Genomic DNA, 15,084 nt, shown 5'->3' with positions numbered 1-15,084 from the left:
TCCAAGGACTCCTGCAGACATTCAACAGATTACTTCTAGAGCCAAAACCCCTATGAAAAAGTGCAAGCCACTGAAGTCCTGAGTATGACCATTGCCGCTGACCAGCATGGTCTCCAGCCAAGCACTGTTGACGCCCTGCTCCTCTCTCTTGCTATCCAGGCCCTAGTCAGTGCTTCAACCCCTGGCATCAACCAGTGGACTGACCAGCTCCATCCTGGAATATTTGTCTGCATCCATCGCTGTTCCCAGTGCATCCTTGGAACTTCGTGGATCTTTAGGTTGTGTAACAATACACCTGCTTCTGCAGTTTGTCTTCCTGACCAAAGAGAAGCCGTGCCAGACCTGCTCCTTACTTTGCACCACAAAGATTGCCTGTCACTGCCTGAGTGTGGTGATTCCCACTGCAATTAGTCTTCGTGCCCTGGAGGTCTCCTGGGGATTCCTGTTGCATGGAAATCTTCAGCCAAGGGTGTCTAGCTGTCCATTCTCCTGAACTGTATCAACTGAGCCCCAAACTGCAGACTAGCCATACCAATTCCAAAGCAGAAAATAACCTTCATCTGCAGCCCCTGGACCTCCCTCAACCAGACACAGCACAGAAGGGACCAGCCATACCCCCATAGGGGTTTATGGGCACAAAGTACAACAGCAATCTCCCCTTTGTCTGGCTATGATTGGTGAGGGTCTGTTCAAGGATACACTCCTGGACTTAACCTAGAGTGGTGGGATTCGGAGAGAAACTTGTAAGAACTTTACTCAACTTCTTTTCCATCTTCTGGAACATTTACTCACAAATGGCTTTGGCAGCACCTGTTCGTGAATCCAATAGTAAACCCTCCTGCAAAGTACATATTGTGGAACTTGTGAATTTGGGCCACTAGGCCTCAATCCTTAGAAGGGTTCTACTTATTCCCTGTCTTAGACTTTTTTGTGGGTGTTATACCTAATTTACTTAGTGTATACTTATTCTAAATTACTGTTTGCTTTATGTTCTCACTGTCTGTAGCACACAGTTATTGATTGTGTTTCTCTTGACTTTGCTAACTATTGCATAACTGTTTCTTAAGGTAAAGTGTTGGGTGTTACCTGAACGTTTAATTGCTTGGAGTTTGTTCAAAAGGCCTAATGAACAATTTTATATTTAGGTATGTATTCTGTCTTACTGGATTTTTTTGGAGTGCTCTTCTGGGACTAAGCCTTACTGCACTGCTACTCTACATTGACTGGGTTTGGCTAGACATCGGTTTCTTTCCTGTTCACCAAAATCGATTGGCCTCTCAGATTCCACTCTCAGGATTAATTCCGAAAATCCCTCTGAACATTCTTTCCCCTCTTTCTCAGTCTCTCTCTCACAGGCTCCCTCGCTCCTTTCTCTTTCAGGTACTCTCTCTACCCACTATCTCCTTCCACCCTTTTCATTCCCTCTCACAGCTACACTTTCTCTGTACCCCCCTCTCTCTCAGACACCACCTCATGTGTACTTCTACCTGTAATTCTACTGTGATTCTCCAGACTTTTCCGTACTCTGCTCCACTTTCCATCTTTCGCTGGATCTGGGTACATCTCCAACACCTTTCACTGTGTCTGTCTTTTCCGGGGCTTTTATACCCATGACCTCCTGTTTCAGTTCCTTCCCTTTTCCCCAATTGGTTCTGCATCTAACTGGCCAATCGCCATTGTTAGGATAGTTAGTAAAACCATACAACTGAGACCACACTCTTTGTATAAGGCTGTATCACCTGAGTATATGGTAGCGTAGACAGAGCGCCAGGCTCATTTTAGGAGGGAGAGAGGGCTGTAAAATCATACAAAGAAATGGTAGTACACATAAGGTCCAAAGAAACACTGAAACACCATGTATTTTAAAAATAAAGAGTTTATTTAAATACAAGTAGACCAAGGTAAATCTTGGGTAAAATACATACTTTCACAGATCATATAAACACATTATAAAAACACAACACTATGATTTAAAGTACACACCTATTACTGTTAAGATGGATTTCTAAACTCTGATCTGGTGGGCAGAAATTTAGGAGGCCACACTCGATTTAGTGAAACAAGGGAACCTTCTGGACAAGCCGGACCTATCTAGGTAGCTTGGCAGGCGGTCAAGAAGTCTCAGGAGGGGTGAGAGTGATCTGAAGCCCACAATTGGCACACACAGCAACGAATCACAAATTACTCTTGGATAATTGTACATGAAAAATATCTATACATTTATTGTCGGCCGGACCAAATAGACACAAGTAACTTTAGCAATGAGAAAACAGTTATCACACATATCCTTACACTATACAATATATATACAACACAGTTCCTAATGCATTAGCATAAACAGCCGCAATCTGTGAAGACAGGGTTAAGTTGGCACACAAATGGCACTAGGTAATTCTTCAGAGTTCGTCCCTAATTTTCCAGTCCAACCCTAAGAAGTGGGGAGCCTTGTACCCAACAGTACAGTTGTGCGTAAAAAGGCACAATCACGCAGATGAGCAAAAAGCGGGTCTTCTTGTAGGGACTGTAGCAAGTCAAGGGGATTGGGGCGATGGATAATTGGTTCTCACTATTCAAATAGGCCCTGCCCTTGTCGGCAAAGCAGTGTTCAAAAGGGGGGAATAGCTAGGGAGCGCAGGCTAACCCAACCAAGTTAGTATACCTTTAAGGGATACTCGTGCGTAAAAATGATCGCCTGTGCCAGGGGGCCACCGGTAAGTTATGCAAGTACTCACCGACCCACAGCACAGTCCGGCCCAAACATTGGCAGTTTAGTCGAGGTCGCTAGTAGGTTAGAGTCCTGCAGTTTTGTGGCTTTCAGCGGCTGCGGTGGAGAACGATTGTCCGTGATGGGACAGTTACCTTTTCTCAGCTTCTGAAGGATGTATGAAGAAAATTCCAGTGCAGCTGGCTTCAGACCACAGGGGAGAGAGCTAGGCCTGTGAAATTTAGCAGGAGAAAGCACGGGACCACAAGCAAGCAATGTCCCAAGTTCCGGGTCTGCACTGGAGACGGTGGCGGTGCTGCGGACTACCCTGAGGGTAGAGCTGGACAGTTCGCTTCATAGCCCAGGATGCGCTTCCCAAGGGGCTCGTTCGGTGGGTAAGCCCCGGGCGCCGAGTGTAGTTCCCACTACTCCAAAGGGGTGAAGCGCCTTGGCAGGCCTGCTTGATCGATGAAGAAAGCACAGGTCCAACGGGACAGCAGAGGGCAAAGGGTGCCAAAACCTTCCAAAGCGTCTCCGGAGGTTCAGAACACAGGTGATCGACCTGGAATGGCTGCAGAGCCCCTTCTCTTATCCAAGATTAGCTCTGAACCAGAACCGAGGACTTCCAGTAGAAGATCTACTCTCTTGCAGGCATCCCAGACGTGGACCAATCGGTTCCATGTAATTTCATCGCGGGATGTTTTTTCGCTGGGTTTTTTACCGCGATTCTTTTTCGAAAAAACCCATCCATTTTTTTTTTCATTATTTTTCTGGGGGTTCCCCTTTCCAGCCCACCATTTTAAAAAAATTCAATGGGTTTTTTCGGAAAAAAATATACAGTAAAAAACCCAGCGAAAAAACATCCCGTGATGAAAGGACGTCGTACCGGACCAATCACGGCCCACAGTGGTCTCAGTCATTTAGGCACTCCAGACATCCTGGCACCAGTAGTGTGGATTGGGACTAGACAGTCCCAGCCCTCTTCCTGGGCACACAAGACCGACAGAAGCCCGCAAAAGAGATCGGTTTTCGTGGGAGGCTGCATGCCCAAATAAGGAAAACCCTGGGTTACTCGTCCTGGGTGAAAGCAAGGGACAAAATGGTCATGGGACAGAAGAAAAGACTTTATGGCTCGGCCATTTTCGGACCTGGCCACAGTCTTGAGCCAAACGTGGTAAACACGATTTAACTCAGTAAAAAGAAGTAAAAGATTATGAAAAGTAGCTGCGGCCACAAGATCGTCCCAGGCACTCTCGTGCAATCACCAAAAAATCCTTAGAGGTTGTCTAGGGCCATAAATCAAAAAAGGACCCTAGCGCGCACGGTACTGGAATGTACATTGCACACTGTTATAAAGTTTCAGGCCACATAAAGTTGGACCACATAGTCCAAGGCTAAGGGAAACATAGTTTCCCCATAACAAGTGAGCAAAAGCCCAAGGGAGTTCAGCTGAAGGCTGGGCTCCACTGGGAAAAGTCAGGGTAGGATATCCAAACAAAAGCAAAAAGTTTGGGGTGGGGGTCCATAAATGGAGGGAAAATTGTACATTAATTAAATCTTTCCTAACAGTTACCAGGATACTTTTCTGAATAGTGGAACATTCATTCAAGGAACAGTATATACCTATAACTACATTTATGATAACACACAGTTATACTAGACGAGTAAGAGCTGTTTCTGTAGTATACAATTACAGTTGCTTTTCAGCTCAGTGCAACACAGTCTACGATGAGCAAGAACTCTTAACACTAATTTAGGATGCACCAGGCATACCAAGGTCAGCTACACTTTAAAAAAAAAAAATAAAAAAAAAAACTTTTCAAGAATGGCACACAGCTATTCCAGGCTAGTAAAAGCTAATTTTGTAATTACTATTACAATTGCTTTTCAGATCAGTGGATCACAGACTGAGGTGAGCAATAACTCTTTAACTTATTTTAGGATGGCACACAGCTAACTCAAGGTAAATACAACCTATATACTTTTTTAATTTTTAATGGACCCATCAGCAACTTAAAGGTTTGTATAGACATAAGACTGTTTAGCATTTGTATAAAACAGACAAGGGAAAGCAAAACCCTATTTTACACTTTATGAATGACCCCATATGATTCTCTGTAGGTAGAACCTAAGGCAGAATTATTCTAAGCAGGCTATACAGGAAGTTAGGCGAAGCAAGACCCTGTTGGGCAGGGGCGATGCAAGGGGGGCGGGGGGTAAGGGGGCTGTAGCTCCTGATCTTTTGGTTGTAGCCCCGGATAGAATTTCAGGAGCTACAGCCAAATGACTAGCTAGCCCCCAGTCCCAACAGTTCCAACTTCAGCTTAGCCCCGGGTCTTTTCCAGACCTAGCAGCTCCCCTGCTGTTGGGGAACCTATACACCTATTTTCTGAAAGAAATAGTTAGTGAAGCCAACTGCATTACTTTTGGGAAAGAGGCACAACCAATTCACTGATGAGTAAATTAACCTTGCATATACTTTTCAGAATGGTACAACACACATTCAAGGGAAGTAAGAACTTTTGTAACTGCTCACTCTGTAGTAGTACTTTTCAGGACTGGTTATATTTTTCATGACAGAATCCTTTACCTATCCCATCCTTCCCTAGTCTATTGCATGAGTTCACGCAGAGGCAGAAGAGGGACCCTAGTGGTTTGGTGACAGCTGTAGGCAGGGTGAGATAGGGTTCTGTTGCAGGCAAAAGTCAGAGTACCATTGGAAGACTGTTCAAACAAGTAAGTAGTTCACATTAAAGTTAGTTGTGGTCTGGGGACTTCAGAGAAGACACCCTAGGAGAATTCCAGAAGTGGGCCTGGGTAAACTGGATGAGTGGACTCACAATCACAGAAAACACCCCAAAAGCTTTACAGAAATCACACAGGCTTAAAATAAGTAAATACCCCAGCCAACACAGTACCTCATCACAAAGAAGAGGGTTCCATGTAATAATGTCCCCTCAAAAATATCGCCATGCTAAAAAATTGCCGCAAAATTGCCATTTTTGGAGAGGACATTATTACATGGACCATGCGGGGGACACCCCTGCAACCCCCAAACCCTTTTTTTTCTTTCAAGGGATGCGGCGGACACCCCCGCAACCCCCCCCAACCCCCCTGTCTCTAAATATATGGTCACCTATTTAATGTCGCCACAACCTTCTAACGGCAACATTATATATGGCGACCATATCTAGAGAGATATTATTACCTGATACCAAGAAGAGTTGCAGCAGGAAGACTTCAGGATCTCCAGCCCAAAACCTTGTCAATGGATTCCTTTGTCATGATGACAGAAGGCAGGACTTTGGAAGGGAATTTGCAGCAGGGATCAACAGAGAAGACTCCAGGGAAGAGTTTCTTCGCGGCTAGATGCAGCTTTGTAGTTTTGGTGCCCTTTTCAGGTGCCAGAAGAAGACTGAATATCGCTGGTTGGATTCTCATCATTTCCAAGGTCCAGCACCCTGATGGGGGTACTTTTAGGAATCAGATCGTGTCTCCGGAGTTCCAGCAGGATGCCACCAAAGTTTCAGCTCAATTCGGAAGGCCGTGCACTGCACAATGGCTCGAGGTCCCCGGGCATTGGGGTATTACAGCCCCGCAAGGTTGCAGCTCAACGTGGGATGGCTCATAATGCAGGTCTTCTTAAGTCTAGTGGATCTCACCAGGCTCTGGGTCGGGGGGGTCTGTTTCGGGATCCCCAGGTAGATTGGAAGGAAGGGTTACAGGAGGCACCGGTTACACAGCAGGCTCTCTGGTCGCTGCAAATCGCTACGGCCTTAGTTTCTTCATCTTCCTCTTCGGTCGACTTGTCAGCAGCTTCCAGGTTCAGATTTTTTCTCAGGAACTACAGCACAACCTCTGCATTCTCTCCCCGCATTTTGCAGCAGGGGTGGTCTGGTTGTCCAATCACGACAGCCAGACCCCCACAGGGAGTTGTTCCCTTTCAGGCAAGTTGGAAGACAAAGGGCTGCAGAGTTTCATACTCCTCCCTAGCTTCCTGCCTTTCCAGACACTCTAGAGCCTGGGCGGAGAATCCACAGGATTCCCGCCAAAGACAAAAATGCACTGAGGTCGTTCGCACCTAGAATAATAGGGGAAGACCACGGAAACAGCAAGCGCACAAGAAATGGCGAAAAAAGGAGCCCGCCATTTTAGAAAAATGGTGGCCCTTCTGTGCTTTACCAAGGCTGAATTAACAGCCTGCGAGTAATAAAGACTAAAAGTCATCAAGGTAAAACCATTGCAGGCAACCATTCATATAAAACTTGCAATTGTTGTTAAATATTACCAGGTAAGTAAGAAAGGGGATATACTGTATCCCCCCAGCACACCACATAAGGTGAGGTTTGCTGGCTCACTTTATAAAATTTAAAGGGGGATGAAAATCCCTCTTTACTACGTGGGAACTGTAGTTCATCCAAGTACATGAAAGAGAAATCAACAGGGGAGCCCATAGGGGCAACCCAGCCTAAGCTCAAAAGTTGTAGGAAACTATAACTGCAACCATACACTATGCAGAGACAGAAAAAGGTCACCCATAAAAAGAGTAAAAGACTAAGTGAGAGGGACAAAAAGATTCCCCTTCAACTAGGGACAATGTAAAATAGTTACATAGTCCAATCAAAAAGTGCTGGGGTTGACACAGGTCAGGAAGATATTTCATTGATATGAAAATTTCACCTAACAGCCATCTATGTTTCCCCCCAAGGTTGGTTAATTGTAGTGAAACACTAAATAATCCTCCTTTTGCCTGACCCATTTTGATGTATGGCAATTTAAACAGTGTTAATTACTCTGCCATATATGTGTTCAGTGTTCACCCTTTTCTGAGCTGTGGTAAATAACGATTCTCTTTTAACCAGTGCTGGAGTATCAGAATCTGTCGGTAAGTCTTCGGTTTTCCAATGCAATTTTGCTAGATAATCAGTCAATAGTGGCCTTCTTTAGCAGCGGTGGATGTAGCTAATCCTGCGTTGTTAATGTGGAGGGGACAACTTGTTTCCTTTGGTCTACAGGAAGAAAGCTGGTACGAAGATTTCTTCGTAGGAGGTAGCCTTGAGGGCTATGATAATGATTGTGTACTCTCTGTGCCGTCACTTTGATGCTGCCAATGGGTGCCTCACCTAGTATTTGAAATAATTACGGAATTTTTTTTTCTTTCCCAGCTTTCTGACTGCTAATATTTCAGAGATGAGAAATCTGCAAAGTAAATTAATGATTCATCTGAAACCGTGTTAATTTCCAGTAAGTCACTTAATAATTTTGTCTTGTATATTCTAGAGTTGCAGCCTTATAAATATGCTGGCTACCCAATGCTCATCAAGACAATCACCATGGAAACCTCAGATGACCAACTCTTCTCAAAAGTGTCTCTGCTTCCTGCAGCTACAGAGCTCGCTTATCACACAGTCAACTGTTCAGCACTTAACGCAGAGGAGCTTAGACGAGAAAACGGAATAGAGGTAGAACTTTCATGGTTTACACAAATAATTCTTATACTCGATGGTCAATATAAATCTTGCCTCATGTCAATTGGGGCAGTGGAGAAACATTTAAGGTTCTGTGTGGATTCAGCTGCGTGGTTTATTACCGTCCTCTATATCTCTTTATTCTGATTTTTCATGCCTTATGTTCAGTGGAATCTCAGATTTATAGATCTGCCTACATTGAACAATGGACCTCGTGTAGGCCCATGCATCCTATTTCATCTCAAACCTTGAAAACCTTTGCAGTCCTATGGAAAATATCTTTGGTCGCTTTTATTACCAATAATTCTATGAATTGTGGGAATCATAATTATATTGATGCACTTTTTTCCTTATACAGCGCCAACATGGGGAGCTCCAGGTAAAGATCAGTTCCATTTGCTTCTGTGTTCTAGGTAACATCCAACATTTTCAGGACACTAACACATATTGAGGGGACCATAGAAAATATTTATATTGTCACCTTACAGTGACACCACAACCATTTAATTCCTGTTATTGACCTAAAGACAAGCTACAACAAGGGTATTTTGTGAATGTTGGCCTGTTAAGTATGTAGGGATTGCCTTGATATTCCAGGGCTTCTTGAAAAACTTTGTGATATTTTAACAAACATTACTCTTCCTGGTTTGATGGCCCTTTCCGAATTCAGCTACATAATGTTTTGTGTGATGGGTTTAAAAAACTTCCTGACCGAGTGCTAGCTTTACTACACAGTTGTTTAGGGACTTTTTATCCCTTATAGGTGTTTTCTTCTCTTGATTAGCTGTTTCATTTATTTCCGTGTTAGGCAGAATTATATGCAGTACCCTTTGGGAACACCACACACACAATTAAGACTACAAGTGACAGTACAAATTCACCTTTGGTACAAGCCTGTACTACACAGTTAAAGTGATAGCCATGGCTGAGCAGCCAGACTTATCTCAAGAGTAAGTGAGCAGTATCAAATAGTTACATAAAGGACAGAAACTACTATGATTCAGGCAAACACTGACTCAAGGTTTTCAAGTAAAAGAATATACATTTATTACACTGTTCAGTAGTATAACATTACACTATTCTAAGCAGTTTAAAAATCACACTCTTAATATACCACACCACTCCCAATAAGTTCCAGACAAAGGGAGGGAAAAACAAAGTTCATAGACATTGAACCACACCAACAGGTGTTGGGCTCGCCTGGTATACACAGGGACGCCACACAGCCCTGGTTGGATGATTTGCACTCTCGAACCCTCTCCCGGTCCCTTGGTAAGGCCTCTGGTTAAAGATGGGTCTGCAATATAGGAGAGCTGGATTCAATACCAGATTGTCTTTGTTTTTCCCACCTCCCTTGGCCTCAACTCCTTCCTCCCCCTAGGGCCCTCTCCTCACCTTAATATTGTAAAAGGTGGATTCTCCATCCTGCTCCTCGTGGCAGGGGCGCGTAGATGTTGGGGGTTTGCTGCTTTACAGTCTTTATATGCAGTTCTTATGCTCCTCTTGGTTCGAATAATAATGTCTTGCTTCTATCCTTTTAGGAATGGAAAGGTATTTTGGTGTTGTCATGCAGTTTGAAGATGAGCATGGGCCGGTAGGCAAAAGCGCGGTGTGCGCGATGCTGTCCGGTGAGTAATGCGCAATGCCCGGCGCTGTTTTGCTTTTTATATTGCTAACCTGTGTCTTTTCTCTCCTTGCAGGTTGCGATGTTCCTCGCCGAGCGCCGTAATGTTTCAGCAATGATACTGACCAGGGGATGACTACCCAGATAAGAATTGTGTGGCTTTCTTCATTCGGGAGAAAACGTGAGTAAACGCTTACTAATGCTGTCTTTCTTTCTCCTCTTTCCAGGTTATGGTATTCCAGGATGCATGCGGTGCCGTATGATGCAGTTCGTGCCTTCAGGTTAGTGGAAATGAAGTCGGCGATGGATTGAAGACAGGATACTGTTCCAGGTAAGTTTCGTAGTGTTCTTTCTCACTCTGCAGGTCCTTGGTTTCAGGTAAGCTGGCATCAAAGAATTGGGCACGGTGAGCGTTACGCTGCCCACAGCAGAATAACGGAAAGCATGTTCTGCTGTTTGGGTGTGGTTTAAATAGTCTCAGGTAAAGTAGTCCATGTAAAATAGTCCCAGGCCTGCCACACCCACAGTAGTCCATGTAAAGTAGTGCCAGGCCTGCCACACCCAAAAGACTAGACCGCATAGCTCAGTTCCTTGTAACTGAGCTATGTGTGTGCCTCCATGTTGGCTGTACACCCCCCCCTCAAGTTAAATAGTCCCAAGTAAATAGTCCCATTCTAATGTTGGTTTTCATGATGGTTATGAGCCTGGTGCCAAAGGCGCCAGGACTGATTCCAAGACAGTCTTGGATGAGGTTTTAAGGCCTTTGACCTGGCCCTAACTGGAAGGCTGACTTGCCAGTGAGGGCCAGGGGCAAGGGTCATGACACAGGTAAGTACTCGGGGCAATTGAGCAATAGGAACTGCAGTCATCGAATCAGGTAGAAAAGGTTTAGGGCCAAAGTCAATGGGTCAAAAGTCTTTTGCTCAAGATCACACAGTTCAGGGTAGTTCGCAGTAAAGTTCGTGCACGGATTCCGGACGAGGTTGGTTGGCAGAAAAGTTAGTTCAAAGAGACGTGAAGGACTTAGCCCTCGGTTTGGAGATAGATTTCAAACACTTTCACCGCGGCTGAACGAAATGAACAACCGGAAACAGAGAGGAAGCTGTAGCTGAGGCGGACGTTCCTAGTAGTTCCTGCAGGCTCACGAAAATTGAAGCGACTGTCGGACTGACAAGAAGTAGAAAGATTGGAGGGTCCTGCACTACCCAGGGAACAAACCAGCAGCAGAGCAAAGCAACGAATAATAGGTGTGCTCCTTTAATCCCAAGCAGGGTCCGACCTTCCTGGCTATCCGGCCCACTGTAGCTCCGTACAGCAAATTTGACCAGAGGAGGGGTCCTGGCTTGCAGTTTGGGTGAACTGGTTGGTCCCACCAGCTCAAGGGAAGAAGTTTCCTGGAGGATCTTCTCTGTCGTCGGATTCTGAAGATTCGGACCTGCCGCAGGGCTTCACCAGGCGGTTCAGTCGTCGTAGGGGTCCTCTTCCATCAGCTCCTCGTTGGTTCTTTCGTTCCAGTGGCGACTCTGCCTTTCCAGTCCCACAGACCTGCTTTTTATGCAGTTTTCCCTCATTCATACAGCCTGGCTGTCAATCACCCAGCCAATCAAACAGGAGTGCGACTTGGGTTACCAAGGGAACCCATGGCAGGGGTCTTAAGACCCCTCCCTCTCATCCTGCCTACCCAGACTTTCAGGCACCTTAAGGAGGGCTTCTGTGCAGAAGCCTGCGAAAAGACGACGAACAAAGGGACCAAACCTGGTTTGGCGCGCAGAGTAAAACCCGAGAAAGACATTTACAAAAAGAAATGGCGAATAAACCCAGCTGGAACCGTAATGAAATATATATGGTCAAGCGGGTTTATGTTTGAGGCTAATATAATAGCCTAAAACAATACCATGGTTATTTAAGATAACCGCGGTATAAAAAATAGGGTAGTTACCACTGCCACCAGCCAAGTCTTAGTGTAAAGGGAGCAAAACAGTGCTCCAAGAGACACAGACAAAAAGGGATAAGAATTAACCCTTTCCAATACTCCATGTAAGATGGGGTGTATTGGGTCTGTGGTTTAAAGTGACTAAAATAAAGTTAATGGCAACTTAACCTTTTCTGGGGGACAGTAGTCAGCCTCAGAAAATGGAGTCAGGGGGAAGTCTAAAAGACAAGCCTGTGTCTCTGCACTGAAGGTGCTGTGTAACACACATGAAAAACATGAGGCCATGGAGTAGGTGAGGCTCCAGTGCTCAAGATCACACAAAAAGTGAAAACACACACAGCAAAACATATGTAAGAGTGGGAAAAAGGCTCACACTTTTACCAGGTGAAATAAATAAATCCTATAAATCCAGCAAAGCTGCTAAGGGACTCATTAGGTAAGGGAAATCAGCCATTTATGAGAATTCTCTCTAACATTCCGCTAGTATTTTCTCAATATGAAACTGCTCTTAATTTTTCCTGTGAGATAGTCAAATGACATTTCAATGGATTGCTTTTTTCCTGCAGATTCCTTATCTGCTAGATATTCCATCCAGCTTTAGACTTGTTATCGACAGGGGGGGCGTAGTGGGCCTCGACTCGGCCGTCGATCCATCTTGCTGGGCACTCGATTGTCTGCTCCGGAAGTGACGTAGAGCGTTGTCTATATACACTGCCACTACGCCCCACACCACAGTTCCTTTTTACCACGTGCTATCACGCTGCTTAGGAAAACAAGCAAGTCTTCGACTCTTCAACTTTTTCGTCCGAAAAGTTTCTAATTTCTCGACACAATGTGAGTCGTTCGGATTTCTGGCTTCAAGCGGTGTACTGATAGTGGCACCAAGATTTCCATCACTGACCCATACGAGTTGTGTCTCTGGTGCCTTGGCACGGGTCACGGGATGAAAGGGTGCACACAGTGTGCCAAAATGCAGCCAAAATCCCTTTGTGATCGAGCGTCTAAACTCGCGCTTGGTCGACTGCCTCTAAATCTCGGGCACTGTCGGTGGTTCTAAAAAGAAAATTGGCAGAAGAATAAATGGTTGCACTCTAGGAGCCATTCGTCCTCGTCCCGAAAGAAGACGTGTCACTGCCACTGTCGTGACTAAGAATCCTCAACAGAAGGAGGTAAACTGTGGGCGGGGTCTACCACCCGCCAAGAGTTGGAGGATTTTAAGACCTCCATGTTCGATATGTTCAAACAGCATGCTGCAGTCAGTGTGGGTAACACCCCCACGCAGCATGCTTTCGGCCAAGAGCAGCGCTCTCGACCCCTATCGCGTACCGGTGTCGACACCTTCGGCATCATTAATTCCTTTGACGGAGGTCCACTGGCCTTCGAAGCCAGACCAGACTAGTGAACTCAAAGATATCAATGCATCAGCGTCTCATCATCGATAGACGCTGACGGCCACTTTATCGATGCCTAAATACAAATCATTGGTGCCAACAGTTGTCGATAAGTCTTTTACCCCACCCCCTGATCCAAATTTTTCGACACCATGTTGAGTATCTTCGGTGCTGATGGCGGGCGGGCCAAAGGAATGTTGACCCCATTTACATGGGCATGCAAGGTGTCGACTATTTTGAGGACCACAATGGGCTGTTACAGCTAACTCAAGGTCTTCATGAAGCCAGTGGTATAGATACCTCACCAGACATGGATTTTTAACAAACCCAGCCCTATACTCGTAATATTTCCAAATTCATACCTTTGGCAGAAAGGGTTGAAATCCTCAGCAGCACCAGTGCAGGGGTACGACCTCACCTATATTTTGCATGAGATTCTAACGACTGAGCGCAATATACCTCTAAGCCCTTCCAATGCTGACCGTCTAACCACTCTGTGGCTGCATCTGTGTTCTATTCCTCCATTTAGCTCCATCATTTCCGGGAAGGATTGGCCGGCTAGTGGAGATCCTTCATTCCTCTCCTCGTTCCCTTCCACGAGGGGCTTGTTATGCAGGCTGCTACTCTCTCTTCCAAACCATCTTCCTCGACTTCCACTTTACCTCCCGACAGGGAAGCGAAAAAGGTTGATGCTTTGGCCAAAAAGGCATTTACTTTGGGCAGTATAAGCCTTAAAGCTGTGGCAAGCAGCTTTGCCAAGTAATCATTTGGGATTTGGACAGCAGTGGAGAATGCTGCGCAGTACGTCCCTGAGGGGGTAAATGCACAAGGGCTTCCTACAGCTGTGGGGAGGATGGGAAAGAGGTGGCCAGGCTGTTGCTGCGAACGGGCCTGGACATACCCGACTGTGTGGGCCGTTTACGCTGAGGAGGAGGCAGGCCTAGTTGTGAACGTCTGGCTTTTCGCCTAATGTCCAGGTTAAATTGCTGGACATGCCCTTCGAGGGCGATTTTCTGTTCGGCCAAAAAGCGGACGATTCTTTGGAGAAATGTAAGGAATCCAAAATCGCTGCTAAATCTTTAGGCCTAGCTGTTCAGCAAGCCAAACCTGCCTTCAGCTTCACCTCGTGTGCAAGAGGCTACAGGCAGTATGCTCCTTATGGCTGGAGAGCAACGCTCCCACTGGCCAGGTAAGGGCAGAAGTGTTTCTCGTGCTTCGGAAGGGGCAGGTCGGGGGGGGGGGGGGGTGGGGAGGCTTCTAAAGGCCAACAAGCAGCGTCAGCGGCGGGGACTACCCAGCCTCCTAAGCTGCTTTGATTTACCCTCCCACAGCATACAGGTTGGTTGACGGAGCACTGGCTCCTGTGGCTGCAATTCGTTTGCTGTAGTTATTTTCTGCCATTCTTAAGGAAACCACCATACAGATCCCCACTGGCTCCAATCCAACCAGGACAGGAGCTCCAGGAAGAACTGAACCCTGTTGTTGAAGGGTACCATGCAAGAAGTACCTCCCGAACAGAGTGGATCATGTTAGTATTCAAAGTATTTCCTGGTACTCAAGAAGGGAGGAGGTCCCCGTCCCATTCTAGACCTCAGGGCCTTGAACACAAGTTCTTGAGGAAAGACAAATTCAGTATGGTGTTGTTGAAAGAAATTCTCCACGGTTTTCGAACTGCAGGACTGGCTGGTGTCAATCGACCTACAGGACACTTATTTCCACTTGACGGTACATCGCAAGCACAGGACAAACCTGAGGTTCCTTATAGGGGACAATCACTATCAGTTCAAAGTGCTTCCCTTTGGTCTGACCACTGCCCCAAGGGTCTTCACCAGGCTCATGGCGGTAGTCACTGCTCACCTCCAAAGATCCGGGGTCCATGTATTTCTGTACCCGGGTGATCCGAGCGAAGTCAGTGGGGCAAGTCTTGTCTCCTCTAGAGGACACCTGCCTGCTACTGCACAGGC

General features: G+C 45.9%; 1 protein-coding gene across 3 annotated transcripts in view; it reads left to right on the top strand.

Annotated features, from left to right (window-relative positions):
* DNAJC13 (DnaJ heat shock protein family (Hsp40) member C13) overlaps window positions 1-15,084 on the top strand; it is a 2,820,731-nt gene that overhangs the window by 2,020,179 nt on the left and 785,468 nt on the right. For all 3 annotated transcript variants that reach the window (XM_069648714.1, XM_069648713.1, XM_069648715.1), the window contains one exon: window positions 7,985-8,166. In XM_069648714.1, coding sequence (XP_069504815.1) covers window positions 7,985-8,166 — 182 coding nt within the window. The remainder of the gene's footprint in view (window positions 1-7,984; window positions 8,167-15,084) is intronic.

The sequence above is a fragment of the Ambystoma mexicanum genome, chromosome 2q (assembly GCF_040938575.1).
Source record: "Ambystoma mexicanum isolate Mex_15411 chromosome 2q, UKY_AmexF1_1, whole genome shotgun sequence".
NCBI classification, from domain to species: domain Eukaryota; kingdom Metazoa; phylum Chordata; class Amphibia; order Caudata; family Ambystomatidae; genus Ambystoma; species Ambystoma mexicanum.
Note: the sequence above shows the minus strand (reverse complement) of the source record. Positions and strands in the feature narration are given on the sequence as shown.